At 40.4% G+C, this 17,480-nt stretch overlaps 1 protein-coding gene across 1 annotated transcript; it reads left to right on the top strand.

Moving 5' to 3' along the window:
• The first annotated feature begins 502 nt into the window (after positions 1 to 502).
• On the top strand, positions 503 to 1,966 carry MPLKIP (M-phase specific PLK1 interacting protein). Its single transcript, XM_006887579.1, has 2 exons — positions 503 to 838; positions 1,766 to 1,966. The coding sequence occupies exons 1-2, from the start codon at positions 503 to 505 to the stop codon at positions 1,964 to 1,966; spliced, it is 537 nt and encodes a 178-aa protein (XP_006887641.1).
• Positions 1,967 to 17,480: the final 15,514 nt, after the last annotated feature.

Consider the following 17,480-nt stretch of genomic DNA (forward strand, 5'->3'; position numbering starts at 1 on the left):
GATAGGCTGGCTGGAGGAGGGGGGGTGACACTTCAAGGCTGGGAATCGGGCGGCCGGGGCGGGAATAGGCTGGCGGGGAGAAGTCACCCTAGAGGTGGGGTTTGGGGGGGAGCGGTGTATTGCTTGGCGGGAGGCCGAGGCGGGCCTTGGCGAGGATAGACAGGGACCTGGGCGGGGATAGGCTCCTCCTTCCGGCCCATCCAATGAAAAAATGTGTACTCCTTGATCTCTTTTCGCCCTAATCCTCTTACAGATTTTGATTATTAACCAAAAGCTCCTTAGGTGGGTGTGTCCCTGATTTAAATTCGTCCATTCGCCATCTAATTCAATAAAGCCCCCGAATCTTCCCACCCTTCCGGGACATTTGTGACACCCGAACCAAAGTGCTCTCTGGGGTTGGCGATCCGGGGACTGTTTTAATAGGGTACTACCAGGTCCCTGGCCAGCACTTTTCGGACATTTTCCGCGGGAAGACGCCACGGTGAAGTCTTCCGCTCCTGATATGCAGCGGCCCAACTTTCGACCCCCAACCCCTCCTTACCCTGGTCCTGGTGTAGGAGGGTGGGGTGGCTGGAGCGGCTTCCGGGGCACCCCGGGTGGGAGCGGGCCAAGGCCGCCTTCCCCTCGGGAGGCTTACGGGAGTCCGCACCACACGTCGCCCTATGGGCCGCGTTCCAAGGCGTATGGGAGCAGCCACTCTCCACGACATGGCGGCGGCTTCCCGGGGAGCCGGTTCGGGTCCCCATCCCCTGGTGGCTACCCTAGCTCCTACTCCAAGTCCCCTGCAGGGTGCCAGCAGCAATTCGGCTACTCCCCAGGACAGCAGATCCACCTCCAGGTAATGTCTTCCAGCGTTGGCTCTCACGGTAGTCCTCCTTTCTGGGAATGAGTTTCTCTTAGTCTTCGAGGTGAAGTACTAACCCTGTTTTGCAGATAAGTTAACTGAGTCACTGAGAGGTTAAGTCGTTGTTTGTGGTGGTGTGTTGCCGCTGAGTCGGAAGTGACTCTGAGCCGGCTCTCCGGCGGGTTTTCCGAGGCTGTGAGTCGCTCGGCGGAGATTGCTCCTCTCAGGCTGAGCGGCTCTGCCCGCACCCACTGGGCCACCAGAGCTCCCCGAGACATGCAGTTGTTTTCTTAGTTACATGGCGAAAGTGGCAGTCCGATCTTTACTTCGTACACTCTAACTCCAAAGACTTCTTGGTTTTAGTCAAAACACTATTTTCTAGTTCTTGCTCAGGACTGGTCTTGGCCAGAACTCTGCCCTCAGCGTGGAGAGGAGGAAGGGCCCCGGCTTCGTCGGGGTTACAGGCTGCTGCTATTTGCCTTTGGCTGTTTACTAACTACACCAGCTTATGTTTTCCAAGTCCTCTCAAGAAAAAGTAGATAGATAGTGAAGAACTTCTAGTGTGTTTAGGCGGTCTTATGGTTTATATTTAATTGTAAAACTGCTGGTTTTACAACTTTGTGTTTGCTAAGCAGGCCGCCTTCTTCCAAAGCTGGGGGGTGGGGGTGGGGGTGGGGCGGAAATCTTGGATAGAAACAGTGCAAGCATCTTGACGTTATTCTAAAAAGAAACAATGAAATTATGGATAGATGTGTATACAGACTTGGTTTAGTTTTTAAAGCATCGACTTTGAAGTTGTACATCTTTGGGGTCACAGTTTTTTAAAGTGACAATGTAATCTCCATGAGCTGTTATGAGAAGAAAGTGCCAAATATCCCTACTAAGTGTTTTTTTAACTGATGATTTTTTTTTTTTTTAAAGGGTTCTCCAAGGACATCCACTCCATTTGGATCAGGGCGTGATAGAGAAAAAAGACTGTCTAATGAGGTGGAAAATTATTTCAAGCCTTCAATGCTTGAAGACCCTTGGGCTGGCCTTGAACCAATATCTGTAGCGGATATAAGCCAGCAGTACAGCAGTACTCAAACACCGCCAGGCAAAAAAGGAAGATACTTTTGTTAACATTTCTGAAATTCAGCTGTAAACTTCTAATGTCAGGAACATTTTGGACAAAATTATTACTCATATAATTAATTCTAACTCCCAGTGGATGGTTTAGTGTGATTTGGTATGTCTTACCATATCAGATGTTGGTATTAGAGAAGAAATATGGTAATGAAATTAGCAATAGTTAGCTCTTTGGTAGTGCCTACCACATTTCAGAAGATGTACAGGTTCCGTGGATTTAAATTCCATGTTTTTCCAACATTTTGAAATAAAATCTTTAATCTTTCTAGCTATGTTGTGAGTTTGTTGTGTGCTAAAATGTACAATTAATGCTTCATAAACATAGATAAATTGTCTTTTGGAAACAGCTTTTTAAAATTAAATAGGCAGCCATACTTTGACCTACACTACTTTTTATTTGTTTATAAGTAGAAAGAGAATAAAAATTTTATATGTTCATATTCTTTGTAGCTGTTGTTCACCTTGCATACTATATCATAATTTAAAAAGAAAAAAAACTACACTGAAAGGGAAGATCATTTTGGCTTTTAAAAAGGTTTTTCTGTTTTCATTTAAATGAAGAGTAAAGGATAGATCTTTTGAAACATAGCTAGATTAGGATGGCCTGAGTCTGAACTTCTTTTTATCTTCCAGGATTGCGTAGTCAGTTTTCCTGATGTCCGGGAAAATAACTACTAGCAATTTGATATTTTCCTCTATTGCAAAGAGAACAGCTCCTAATTTCATCCAGGGAATATCCCAACATTTAAAAAAAAATTTTTAGAACATGTAGATTTCCATGTTTTGAAGTCATAATATGGTAAAAATGTTAAATTGATATTACCTGAAAAGGAAAGTAATTTGAGTCATACCCAGGTTTGTTTGTTAAAAAATAAGATGGAAAGGGTTTTAAGTGTATACAAGCTTCAGAAGTTAAGAAATTCTGGTACCACCATTTACTAGTTGAATGACTTCTCTATGCCTCAGTTTCTCATTTGTAAAATGAGATTAAAAGTACCCAAATTACAAATGTTTGAAGGTTGAATTATATATTTGAAAATAAGGTCAGGGCCTAATACATATAGTAAGCTCTCAATTAATGGTACTAGTTAGTCTCTTTCTCCATTCATGTATTCTCAGTTCTTAAGAATTTATATATAATCTATGTACTTTATTGTTTGTAAAGGAGAAAAATGTTCCTTAAATGTTAGCAGCTCTGGTGGCCTAGTGGCAAGAAGCTGTACTGCGGTCCTGAAGTGGTTAGAGGTCACTGGCTGCTCTGCACCAGATGGTGGGGCAGCCTCCTTCCATGCAACTAACTGCCCCTGAAAACAGTCAGTTATGGGTCGGTTCAGACTCTGTGGTACTCATCAACAACAAATGTTTTAAAATAAATATATTCTTTTATCTTCTAGTCTTTGTACAGATTTTTTTTTCAAGGCAATGATGTATAATGAAAATTAAGGCTAGAATACTTTTGTAGATAGTTTTTCTTGAATTTTATAGGTAGATACTATGTAGGTAAGTGCTATCTTGCTGAAACTGAAGAAGATCTGAAGTGCTTGCTGCAGAAGATAAGGACTGTAGTCTTCAATATGGATTGAAGCTCAACGTCAGGAAGAAAAAGATGATCACAACTGGGCCAGTTGGCAGCACCATGATAGATGGAAAAGAGATTGAGGTTGTTAGCAATTACTGCTTGCTCAGCTCCATAGTTAACACTCTTAACACCAGCAGTCAGGAAATGAAAAGATTAATTGCATTGGGAAAATCTGTTGTCAGGGAACTTTCCAGAGTTCTGGAAAGCAGTGACGTCAGTCTGGAGACTGTTGTGTGCCTAATCCAGGCTATGGTCTTAACAATTACTTGTTATGCTTCAGAGAGCTGGACAGTGACTAAGGATGACAGAAGAATCAATGGCTTCAAGTTGTATAGGAGAAGAGTCTTGAAATGCCAAGAAAACAAATAGGTCTGTCTTGGAGAGGGTGAAACTAAGTCTCCTTGGAGGCTAGGATTTTGACTCTCTGTCTCACATACTTGGTGCATGTGGCCAGGAGAGACCAGTCCTTGGAGGAGGACATTGTGCTTGGAAAGGTGGAAGGACAGTGCAGAGAGGAAGACCCAGATGAGATGAAGAACCTGTGGCAGTGGGGTTGGTGTGTCGGAACTAGACTGAGTCAGGACAGGGAAGGGTTTAGAGATGCTGTACACTATAGATCAAAGGCGACTTGACAGCACATAACTGTCTTAAGAGACTTGAAATTACTAAACCATCTCTTACAGGTCAGATCATTAGACATTTACAAGTATAAAGGAAGGCAGGAAAAACTATGGCAATATGTTCATATTTGAAAAATTCCATTTTTATACCCTAATGTTTTATGTACATTTTATTGTTATCAGCTTAATAAATTACCAACTTAATTTGCCCCAGAGGTCTAGTTGGTTGATTTGGGATTTTTTATTTTCTAAGAGTACGTTTATATCATTAAGATTAGTGCATTTTGTTATATTTAGTTATCAAAATTCTTGTGACATTGATCTTTTACTAGTATATTTTTATTTGGATATTTAATAAGTAAAAGGATCTGATCACTCTTTGGAATGGAAAGAAAATTGTCTCAGTCTAGAATACATACTTTTCACCTATAGAAATGCTTAAATTTCGTTAGAAAAATGTACTAAGTATGCATCTTTAAAATTTAGAATCTAAGTATAATTTGTAGTAGAGTTTTCAAATTATTGTGTGTATTCTGTGGTGTATTCAGCTTGCAAAGGGATATATAGGCATGAATGAACTTTAAAGAAATACATGCTCTTGTTTAAGGTGATACACTTAAAAGTATCATATCTTTTCTCCATTATTCATTTTTCCCTTTCATAATTACCCTTCACTACTTCACCAAAGAAACCTATGCCGGACTGTATTTTCTAAAAGTGATTAATACAAAATTGGCCACCTTGCTATCAAGTTTTATTATATCTCTTCTCTTAACCTAAGATCTTTTGCACTACCCTGACCAAGGGAATATTGTGGAGGTTAAAATATTTTGTTAAGTGTGATGATGTTGTGTGTCATTGGAACCACCAGCTGACTTACAGCTGACCCTCCAGCAGGTTTTCAGAGTTAGTAAATTACATGGGAGGAGATTGTTCATCCTTGTCCCAACAGAACTGCTGGTGGATTTGAACCAGGTGCCTTTGGTATTGCAACACAGCTTCTTACCACTAGGCCACCAGCACTTCCTAAAATATATTAGAAATAGATCGGGCTCATGTGGAAATGCTCAGAATTAAAAGGTATTAGGATTTGGAAAGATGGATTGATGAGAGTGTTGTTAAAGATCTTTTTTGTTTATTATCTAAAATAACATTTCTCTCAAGAGTGAATCCTGTGAAAGAAAGCAAAAAGAATATGAACATAACATTAAAATATCTAATTTTTGAAAACAAATGCCTGGAAAGATTCCTTGCTTCATCTAAAAATACACTCAAGATTGTTATTAAAAGCATGATGGGACTTGGTGAATTAGTTGTGAAGCAAACTCTATATTCCCAGTATGTTCAACGTTGATAAAAAGCCTAATGAATGTGCCTCAGCTTCTATCTTAGTACTATACTTTACATGTTTTCAAGGAAGAAGATATTAAAAGTTCTGTGTTTTATGTTCAAAAACACATGAGGTAAACTTTTGCTTTAATTTTTCTGCAACTTTTTTTTAAAATTGTGTTTCATTCATGTATATTATTGGGTTGCTTTACCCCATTCCTTCCCACCACCTACCAACCTCTTTGACCTTGTGATTTTTAACCCCTCTTTACCCTCAGCCCCAGCCCCCTCCCCTTTCCTCTTTGTAAATCCATACACATCTCACTGGTTATCTTTCAAAAATTTTTATACAGTGTTTGTTCTGGGCCTGACTTAGTTCACCCAGCATAATGCTCTCTAGCCTGTCCCATACTATACAGTAGTTTTCAAAATAATTGCTCCTTAGTGTTGCATAGTATTCCATCATGTGAATACCAGTTTCTCAATCCAGTCATTTGTTGATGGACATTTGGGCTGTGGAACGTTTTTTTTGGTTTTTTTTTTTGTTTGTTTTGTTTTTAATCCCTAGGGAAAAACATTTTCCTTAAACTTTAGATTCTATAAATCTATAGTTTTGTGTTTGTTTTTTTTTTTTTTTAAATGTGGGCCTTTGTCTCCTGCTCACTGTCATTTAGATATTGTTCTGCTGTTTTTATTCTGGTGATGAATTTAGATTGAAATTAACAGAGATACACACTTCTAAGTTATAGGTATAAAAGTCACTATACCTTATATAATCTCTGAATTTATTAATAACTGAATATCTTTTATTTTCAGTTTCTGTAATTCATCATACAATCTAAGGCACCTGTTTAAGAGTCACCATTATTTTCTGTCCCTTTACGGGGAAAAGATACTACCAAGTAACCTATAATAGGACATTCATTATCATATGTGCTCCAGTTTCAGAGACAGTAAATATCTTGGTTCAATGAAATATTTAGTACTGTTAAAAGCAAGGTATGTCCTTATGTAGAGGGATAAGGAGTTGATAATCTGAAACTTGTCTAGAACAAATACATTTAAGTTTCATTAAATCCATTTTTTCATTTGGAAAATTTCATTAATTTGTTATAATTCAGTAAAAGTATCTTTTTTTAATCATGAAATAAAATTTTTTATTGGCAGGTAGTCTCCAACTTATAACAAAATTAATTTTTATTTTAATTTCATTAACCTTTTATTAAAGTATCTTTATAAATCTGATCTTTGAACATCTGAGAATGAGAAAATTAGAAAGTAAACATCTAGAATAATATCAGCAGTTGGATGCTTCCACACTGTATGTGTTACATATTCTAGCAGTGTAGTATTAGCTGTTGCATGCCATCAAGTCAGCTACAACTTTATGAAAAACAGATCTAACCTTGCCCTATTCCGCACCATCTTCATCATCTCTGATATGCTTGATCCCATTATTACAGTCACTGTGTCAGTCCATCTTTTGAGGGTCTTCCTCTCTTTTTATGAATCTCCACCTTTCCCAACATGGTATCTTTTGAAAAGGCCTGGTTCCTCCTGAAAACATTCCCATAATACGTAAGACAAAATTTAACCATCTTTGCCCCTAAAGAGCACCTTGGTTGGGCTTCTTCCAAGGCGTGTGTGTGTGTAATTCTCCCCTCCCCTGGTTCATGGATGTTAATCTCCAGCACCACAGCTTAATGGGAACAATTCTGTCATCCTTACTCACTGTTGAACTACCTTGGGAAAAAAATTGACAAAAACATAGCTAGGACCAAGCACAGTTTAGTTTTTAAACTGGCATCCTTGGTCTTTATCACTTTGGATATGTCCTTGACAGCAGTTTCCTAATGCAACACACCTTTTGATTTCTTCAGTTCTTTTACTGTGGGTGTCAATTATGGATCCAACTAAAATAAGGTTGTTGATGTTGTTGTTATGTGCGACCCTATGTACAAGAGCCTAAAACACTGTTCTATCCAGTGCCAACCTTGCCGTCTCAAACACATTCCCACCACTCAACTCAGAGAATCAATCCATCTCATCAAGGGTCTTCCTCCCCTGTGCTGTCTCTCTACTCTCCCAAACATGATGTCCCTCTCCAAGGACTGGTCTTTCCTTGCAACATGCCCAAAGTATGTCAGACGAAGCTTCAGAATCCTTGACTCCAAGGAGCATTTCGGCTTCATCCTCTCCAGGACAAACCTGGTTTTTCTCCTAGCAGTCCATGGTATATTCAACACTCTTCTCCAGCACCACAGCTCAAAGGCATCAATTCTCTTTCTATCAGTCCTAGTCACTGTCCAACTCTCCGAAGCATCGCACGTAATTGCGAAGACCATAGCCCGGATCAGGCACACCTTAGTCTCCAGGCTGATGTCGCTCTTCAGTACTCTTGAGAGGTCCCTCACAGCTGACTTTCCCAATGCAGTTTGTCTCCTGACTTCCTGGCTGTTGTTACCAAGAGTGCTGACTGTGGAACCAAGTAAACTAAAACTTAACTATCTCAATTTCTTCACCATCCATACTGATGCTGCCAATTGGCACAGTGGTGAGAATCTTTTCTTGATGTTGAGCTTCAATCCATACTGAAGACTGCAGTCGTTGGCTTTCTGTAGCAAGTGCTTCAGTCCTCCTCAGTTTCAGCAAGCAGGGTTGTGTCATCTGCATAACACAGATTGTTGATGAGTCTTCCTCCAATCCTGATGCTACATTCCTCCTCATACAGCCCAGCATCTCGGATGATCTGTTCTGCATACAGATTTGAAAAGGTACGGAGACAAAATACATCCATGACGGACCCACTTCCTGATTTTGAACCATCCAGTGTCTCCCTGCTCTGTTCTGATGACTGCCTCTTGGTACAAGTATAGGTTTCACATTAGCATGATCAAATGTTCTGGGATTCTCATTCTTCTCCGTGTCAGCCATAGCTTGTGATCCACACAGTCAAAAGCCTTTGCATAGTCAATGAAGCACAGATAGACATTCTTCTGGTATTCTCTGCTTTCTGCCAAGATCCATCTAACATTAGCTATAATATCCCTAATACCATGACCTCTTCTAAATCTAGCCTGCACATCTGGCAGTTTTCTGTTGACGTATTGTTCCAAACGTTTTTGGATAATTTTCAGCAGAATCTTGCTTGCATGTGATATCAATGATATTGTTCGATAATTTCCACACTCTGTTGGGTCATCTTTCTTTGGGATGGGAACAAATACTGATCTCTTCCAGTCTGTTGGCCAGCTGGCTGTCCTCCAGATTTCCTGGCACAACTTAGCACATCCAGGGCAGCGTCTATTTGTTGAAATAAATCAGTTGGCATCCTATCAACTCCTGAAGCCTTGTTTTTAGCCAATTCCTTCAGAGCAATCTGAATTTCCTCCTTCATCACCATAGGCTCTTGCTCATATGTTATTTCGTGAAATTCTTCTGTGTCAGCCAGTTCCTTCTGATACAGTGACTCTGTGTACTCTTTCCATCTTCTTTTTATACTTCCTGGATCACTGTTAAATTCTACCCAAACTGTTCTTAAGTATTGCCACCCATGGCTTCAATTCCTTTTTCAGCTCCTTCAGCTTAAGAAACGCTGAGAGAGTTCGGCCCTTTTGATTTTCTGACTCCAGCTCTCTGCACATTTCATTATAGTATCTTGCTTTGTTGTCCCAAGCTGCCTTTTGAAATTTTTTATTCAGCACTTTATTTCTTGATTTCTTCCTTTAGCTTTGGCTTCTCCACACTCTAATGCCATACTCAGAGTCTCATCTGACATCCATCTTGGTCTTTTCCTCTTCTTCAGCCTTTGTAATGATCTTTTGCATTCTTCATGATTTTCTTAATATCCTTTAGTAATTTGTTCATCTTTCATGATGTTGCCCATGATTGGTCATGGTGTTGTGAGAAGTTTTGTTTTCCTGATATTGACATGTAATCCATACCAAAGGCTGTTGTCTTAGATCTTCTGTTGCAAGTGCTTCAAGTCTACTTTCTGCAATCAAGGTTGTGTCATATGGATAACCCAGGTTGTAAATGAGTCTTCCTCCAATATAATCCAGCTTCTCAGAAGGATTTGCTAAGCACACAGATTGAAAAACTGTGAAAAAAGAATATAGTAGTCCTCACAACACACACCTTGCCTGACTTTAAAACATGGAATATTCCTTGTTCTCTTCAGACAGTAGCTTCTTGCTCTGTATATAGGTTTTGCAGGAACACAACGGTTCTAAGATTCCCATTCTTTTCAATGTTAGTTATATTTTGTTATGATCCACTTCAACAATTGCCTTTGCTTAACTCAAAACACGAGTAAACATATTTCTGGTATTCTCTGCTTTCAGCCAAGTAATAATATCCCTCATGCCACGACCTCTTCTGAATCCAGCTTGAATTTCTGGCTGTTTCCTATTGGTGTACTACAGTTCTAGCCATTTTTGAACAATCTTCAGCAACATTTTATTTTGTGATATGGATTATATTGTTTGATGATTTCTCTAGTCTGTTGGATCTTAGTTTTTGGAAATGGGAAAAATATTAATCCCTTTAAGTCAGTTGGTCAGATGTCTGTCTTCAAAATTTCTTGGCATATTCTAATGAAGACATCCAAGGCTGCATTTGTTAGTTGAAATTTGTCAGCCAGTAATCCATCTTCTCCTGGCTCCTCATTTTTTGCCAATGCCTTCTGTGCAGCTTGAACTTTTCCTTTATTACCACTAGTCTCAATTATATGGTACTTCCTGAAATGCTTTGGTGTCAATAATTCTGTTTAGTACAGAGAGTATAATTCTGTATTCTTTTGGTGTTCAAGATTTTACCCATAGAATCTTTCAGTATTGCAACTCAAGGTCTGAATTTGTTCCTTCAAATGCCAAGCATGTTTTTCCCTTTGATTTTCTAATTCCAGTTCTTTGTAAAATACTATGCTTTCTGTTCAGCACTTTGACTTCACCATCCCCTCCCCCGCTTTGTTTTAACTTCTGTACATTCTAGTGCAGTTTTCATAGTTTCTTTCTACATCTTTTCAGCTTTTCCTTTATGCCTTGTCTTTGTAATGACTTTCTGCTTTCTTCATGGGTGATATCCTTGATGTCATCTCACCAGTCATCTGGTCTTCAGTCATTAATGTTAAATGCATTAGATATGTTTTTCTTTTTTTATAATCCTAAATTCAAGTGTGATGAACACAAGGTTGTATTTTGGTTCTTGTGGACTTGTTTTCATTTTCCTCAACTTCAATTTAAATTTTTTTTATGAGTAGCTACATAGCCCCTGCTCTTATCCTGACTGTTCATACTGAACTTTTCCATCGACTCTTTCCACCAGTATAGTTAATCTGAGTCCTGTGTAATCCATCAGGTAAAGTCTACCAGTCCAGCTTGTATATTTCCAACATGTGCTTTCCAGACACTAGTTATTATTAATGCAACTTGATTGTATGTTCAATCAATTTGGGCCTGCAAAAGTTGCTCAAAATCCTCAATTGCTTTATCTTTGGCTTTAGTAGTTGGTGCATATATTTGAATAAAAATTGTATTAACAGGTCTTCCTTATCTATGTATTGAGAGTATCCTATCACTCATAGCATTGTACTTCAGGATAGATCTTGAAATATTCTTGACTGTGAGTACAGTGCCATTCTTCTCAACTTCTCTTCCCCAACATAATAGATCATATGATTCGCCAGTACCAGTCCATCTCAGCTCAATAATCAAATGTCTACAATGCCAATTTTTATGTGTTCCATTTCATTTTTTATAATTTCCAATTTTTCTTGATTCATACTTTTGTACATTTCATGTTCCAATTATTAATGTTTATAGCTGGCTGGTTTTCCTCATTTTTAATATCTTTCAATCTGGGGATCATTACTTCCAGTACTATATCTAACAATGTTCCTTTGTTAGTTATTTATAGATTTTGAAGTCCTGAAGTGGATGACCAATCCTACATTTTAGTTAGGCTAAGTTTGGCAGTTCAGCTGGAACCTGTCAAACATGAGTGATCCTGCTCGTAAAATACCAGTGACATAGCTTCCAGCTTCACACTAGCCCACATGTCACCCCAGTACAGCAAACTAAATGACAAATGCTGTACTCATAAAACTATAAAAAAAGCAAGCATACTGTGGAGTTTTCAATGACTTTCCTAGTCAAAGTTTGACTTTGCCATGTAGATGAATAGGAATATGTGAATGGGGCATGATAGCCTATCCACAAGGGCTAATCTCACCATGCAATTGAGCAATCCAGTAGCAGGGCCATGAGGCCTTCCCACCACCAACAAAGCAACCTCAACACCAGGAAAAGAGCAAGAAAGAGGGCCCAGAGGTCCAACAGCTTTAGCAGCCACTGCTGAGAAACAGACCTAACAAGAGACAGAACCGAAGACCTGACATTGAGACTGGACCTTGGCTCTACTACATCATCAGAACTGGAGCTAAGAGACTTTGCTGAAGATTTTGGACAGCTGGGGTGGGTGCCATAATTTACAGGATGAGAACTTTGTAACACTGACCTAAAGCTGTGAGGCTCAAAGTTGAGGTGTCTGAGCACATTTTAGGAGCTGTCCTGACTGTATTCTGCTACTAATCCGGATTATAACCTTTTGACTTCCCTAATATGGTTCCTTATGGTCTGTGTGCTATCACTTTGGATTTTATACTCAGAAAAGCATAAGATTGATGTTGAGATGAGTAGAAAGAGGTACAGGAGTGTGGGGGATTTTGTGTTATGATGCTGTTGATGGTGACAGTTCTCCTTTGTGAAGTTGGTAAAGATCAGATATGGCTGTCCTCACATGGCCCTGGCTCTTTTTTACTCATATACAAACTATAAAAAAGAAGCAACACATAAGTCATTGCCTGACTCCCTCACATTACAGCAAACTGTCAAATAAGTCTGAGGTCCAGAAAATCATAAAATAAGTGAGCATACAAATATCATAAATATCCATGTCATGAGAAAATCTGTCTAGGCTTAGGCAGTATATCTGCCAGCTCAGCAGAAGACTGGACTTGGGGTGCCCATTCAGGCCAGAATTTCTGCTAGTCTAAAGTGATGGATGCTCCAAGATGAGAACAAGAACAAACATAGCACTTCCTCTGGTCTGGTGTGTGTCAGGAGGCGGGGCATCCAGCCTAGGGTAGAGTTTCGGCTTGCTTCAGAGAAGCCTAGGCGAATATGCTTGGCTAGACATGGTGTCCTGAGGATGGCTGCCTCCCAGACAGAGGAGGTACCCCGTATTATGGGGGCTCATTGTAGACAAGTTGTGACACAGTTAATACACTTTGGGAAGAATGCTCTGAGAGCATCTGGCCCTAGAATACAGAATAGTATTTGGTGTAGCATAAGATAGAGCTGAGTCTTATAGTGTAGAGGAAGCACAAGAGAACAAAAAAAGAAAACTTCCACCACAGTTGTTAAGTGTGGTTTACACAATTCTGATATATTGTCAGGGACTATCTATGTATACATATAATCACAAAGGGTTTGCAATTTCCTATCTTATAATGTTTGACTCCCTTTTGCCTAATTTCAGCTCTCAAGTTCTTCTAAATTAAAGTCTTGGTTAAATAATTTGGTTCATTTTCTAAGGATTCTAAGAATGACTTAAACAATTGAATCTTTTTCAATACTGATTGTTTTTGTGAGAAAATTTTTTATTTAGAATTAGCCAGCTGTACTCAGTTTAGACGATCTCAATTTTCCTGGAAACATCCAAAGCATCACAGTCAGAGACAAGTTGATCATAGGCCGCCTTCTCTCCATCATGGCTATTCAAGGGATTGACCTTGGCCACATCAGTGTCATAGAGTTTCCTTACAACTTGCTTAATCTGGAGCTTGTTGGCCTTGACATCCACAATGAATGCAAGTTTGTTGTTAGTATCTGTTCTCATGGCTGACTTGGTGGTCAGGGGAAACTTGATGATATAGCATAGTGGTCAAGCTTGTATCTCCTGAGGGAGCTCTTCCAGGGATATTTGGGTTGCCTTTGGAGTATCAGCATCTTAGACCACTGGAAGGTGGGTAACATGCAGATCTTTTTCATGTGTGACTGTGGATGCCCTTCAGGACTTCCTTCTTGGCTTTATTATCTTTGCTGTCATTTCAGTTTTGGGAGGGATTGAAACTTCCTTCACTTTCAGCACTATCTTCGTAGAAAGCCAATTCTGATAGTTTTTAATTCTTTACTTTCAACAAAATTGTATCCCAACTTGTTCTTTGAGTCAAATTTGTCAATTTACAGTTCATTAAAAGTAATTTTATGAGAGATTGTTTTGGGATTTTCAACATAGAACTTTATAACTTTGAAGCCATTCAGGAATTGAATTGCTTTATTATAACAAAATTCTTTCCACAACAACCCTCACCACTCCTAAGCTCCCAAGGTAACCTTCAGGTACCAAGCAAACCAGTTTCCTTTCTGATTAGCACGAGAACTACCTGTTCAGTACTCCCTTCTTTCTCGGGTTCTGTTTTCCCTACCCAGGTCTCAGTAAATAGGGATTAATAGTCTTCCCTCTGCAGTTAGGCCTAGAAGGTTGATAGGGACTGGATCTGGAGGAGGGACTGCCCTTCTACGACTAGGCGCTGAAGGGCAATCAACCTTCCAGTGACCCATTGTCCTACAGATTGGGCAAGGCCTTGTTGGAGGTTGAGGGTTTGGGCAACAGCTAGCCCAATGAGCATTTTTTGCCGCATCTGAAGCATGCCTCAGGAGGTAATTGGCTCTTTGAAGGAGCATTAGTCCTCTGACCCTTCACCATTGCTGGCCATAAGGCAACCAGGAGAGTCTGGCCTTGCAGATTCGCATTGTCAGGCACAAGTTTTTTCTGCCAGTTTTTTTTGGGGGCATTGGAACTTTAAAGGCCCATCAGGTCTCTAATAGCGTGTTTGGAGGCGAGTGAGGTGTTTGGAGGTAGTTTCTAGCTTTTTCTGTATGCTGTGAGGTAGCAGTGGGAACTTGCTATTCACTTTGGCATTTTTCTCTGCTTTGGGAACTTTCCCAAGCAGGATGGAGGAGGGGCTGTGTCTGAGTGGGGGAAAGCAGGAGCTGAGAGGTGTGGCGAATTTGCCTGTGTTTTTGCTGCTTATGTGATCAGAGGAGGAAGGTGATGGTTTAAGAGAAGGAAGGTAAAGAAGAGAGTGGATGTAGGAAACTTTTTGAACAGACTGGGGAGGGTGAAGGTGGCAGAATGGGCTGCATCTGAGGGAGAATTGGTGAGGCGACATTTGCATATGACTGAGGAAAACAGAGGCTGTAAGGGGTGCTTGGTAGGATTAAAGGTGAGTGAGTTTACAGCAGAAAGACGCAGGTTTTTGAACACAGAGAAGGATTTTTAACATTTGTAACTTCTGAAGAGGACATAGGAGGGACTCGGTAGGAGGAGCGCTTGAGTCTGGATTCGTTGGGATAGAAGAGCAACTGGAGAACAAAGAGGTTAACTTGGCGGGTATAACCCTGGTAACAGATGATGTAAGAGGTAGGATAGGAATGGCTGAGTTCGTATTGGTCAGGATGGGCAAGGTTTCAGACAAAGATTTTTGGAGGAGGTGGAGGCTGGGACAGAGAGAAAAGTATGGGAGCGAAACAAAAGAAAATTTCTTTAAGTCCACTGGCAGAAAGTGTTTAGGTGCCGAACTAGTTTATTTTTCGGCCACTGAGAGTTATTACATAGCTGGTATTGTGGCCGCTCAGCTACAGAAAAAGGATCTTGAGGCAGAGGTCCTCAGCTAGACTCAAGTGTGAGAGATTTGAGAGAAGGCAGTTCAAGAGACCTTCTCTTGAGAGCTTGGATAGACATTGGCTTCCCATTGTTCCCAGATCTGTGGGTGAGGCAACCGGAATTCCAGAGCGTCCTCTGGAAACTGGGAGTCTCAGGAACTCTTAGGAGTGGAGAGAGGCTCTAGACAGCTTGAGCGTCCTCAGAGCCATCATAGCCTGGAAGAAATGCCTGGCATTTCTGGTTGGCCTTCCAACACAGATCTGTGTTTTTTGTGGGTATGTGGGATGGAAGGCCAATGGAACAGACCTGGGTTCTCATGGGAGTTCACAATGTTTGGGCTGGAAAGCTTAAGAGCTTTGGAACAGAGGAACAAAGGCTTAATATGCCTGGAAATCAATTGGGTCTAGCTTTAGGAGCCTCCAGGAGAAGGACAGGGAGAACACAGAGATCATAAAGACAAAAGGGACAGAGATCTGTCCAGCAGCTGCCCACACAGAGCACAGGGGAGAGGAAGAGCAGCAGAACTTTACCGTTCAGGCATCTGGACACTGCACAGATTGGTTTGGAAGAGAGTAAGGGGCGCCAGCACTCGCCCTAAGGCGGGGGCGCAGCACCTTAACTCATCTCCCAGGTTTCGCAGCACCATATGTTAGGTTAGGTTAGTGGACTTAAAGAAGAAATCAGAAAGAACGAGAGAAAGCTTAATGCAGCTTTATTAAAGGGGGGTGGGGGTGGAAGGGGAGCTCCCGGGTGATTTCCTCATCCTGGAGCGGCAGAATGGGAAGTCACACTGTGAATTTACTGGGACGGATTTTTATAAACAGAGTCTTTAGGGAGGGACATTCCACTCTGATTTACGAGCCACCTGCTAGCTTAGTCAGATATGCAAGGCCGTTTTCTTATCTTCAACAGCAAGGCCATCAGCACTTGAGTTCTGAATTCTTCATTCTTCTCTTTGGCCCTCTTTGCCCAGACTAACAGAGACTAAGGTGCGCCTGATACAGGCCATGGTCTTTGCAATCATTTGCTATGCATCAGAGACCTGGACAATGATTAGAGATGATAGAAGAATTAAAGATAAAAAAAAAAAAGAAGAAGAATTAAAGATGCCTTTGAGCTGTGTGGTTGGAGAAGAGTATTGAATATACCATGAACTGCTAAGAGAACAAACAGGTTCATCCTGGAGAGAGTGAAATCAAGCTGCTCCTTGGAGCCAAGGATTCTGAAGCTTTGTCTGACATGCTTTGGACATGTTGCAAGGAGGGACCAGTCCTTGGACAGGAACGTTATGCTTGGGAGAGTAGAGGGACAGCACAAGACAGGAAAACCTTGATGAGATGGATTGATTCAGTAACTGGAGTAATGGGGGTTGCTGGTAGGTGTGTCGGAGACAGTGAGTCTGGCATAGGATAGACAAGGTCAAGCGCTGTGGTACATAGGGCAGCTATGAGTCACAGGCAACTTGACTGCACATAACAACAGGATTCTGAGTGTTCTGATTGTATCATATCAGATTTTTGGACCCTGTAAAGCAGTGAAATTAGTGTTCAGATGAGTAGAAAATGGTACGGAGCGGGGGAGGAGGAGCATTCCCAACTTCATGGAACTGATTTTATATTGTTGATGGGAATAGTTCCCTTTTATGAAGTTCCTGGAGGTCAGGTATGATCATTCCTGTGCAGTCCTTGCTGTTTTTACAAATACATTCAACAAGATGGATTGACACAGTGAGTGTAACAAAGAGCTCAAGTATATTAGAGATGATGAGAATGGCACAGGATAGGGTAGGATTCAGTTCTATTCATAACGTTGTTAAAAGTTGCAGCGGATTTGACAAAACTTATCACACCCACAGACAATAGTGTGTACACACAGATTATAGTTTTCAAGTTTAAAATTAAGTTAAAAATAAAGCTTACCATGTAATCTTAATGACCTCCAGACACTGAAAATTCTGAATTCAAATACACACTGAACCAATTAGAACATTTTATGAAAATCTGAGTATTCAATGTGAGTTATTTCAATGCCATAAAACTTAGACCATTTCCTTCTATTAAACATATTATTAGCTTATTCTTATCTCTTCCAAGGGAGATCAGGCAACTGAATCATCTGGACTTCAAGATAATAAACTTCAATTTTAGATACTTAGTGTTTAGAAGGGTAAGTAGGATACATATACTATTTTCAAATGTTTTATATGGAACAAGAATATAGTTCACACTTTTAAATTCTATATAAAATGGCA

Source organism: Elephantulus edwardii, unplaced genomic scaffold (assembly GCF_000299155.1).
Source record: "Elephantulus edwardii isolate Elephantulus edwardi_28Jun2011 unplaced genomic scaffold, EleEdw1.0 scaffold00059, whole genome shotgun sequence".
NCBI lineage: Eukaryota > Metazoa > Chordata > Mammalia > Macroscelidea > Macroscelididae > Elephantulus > Elephantulus edwardii.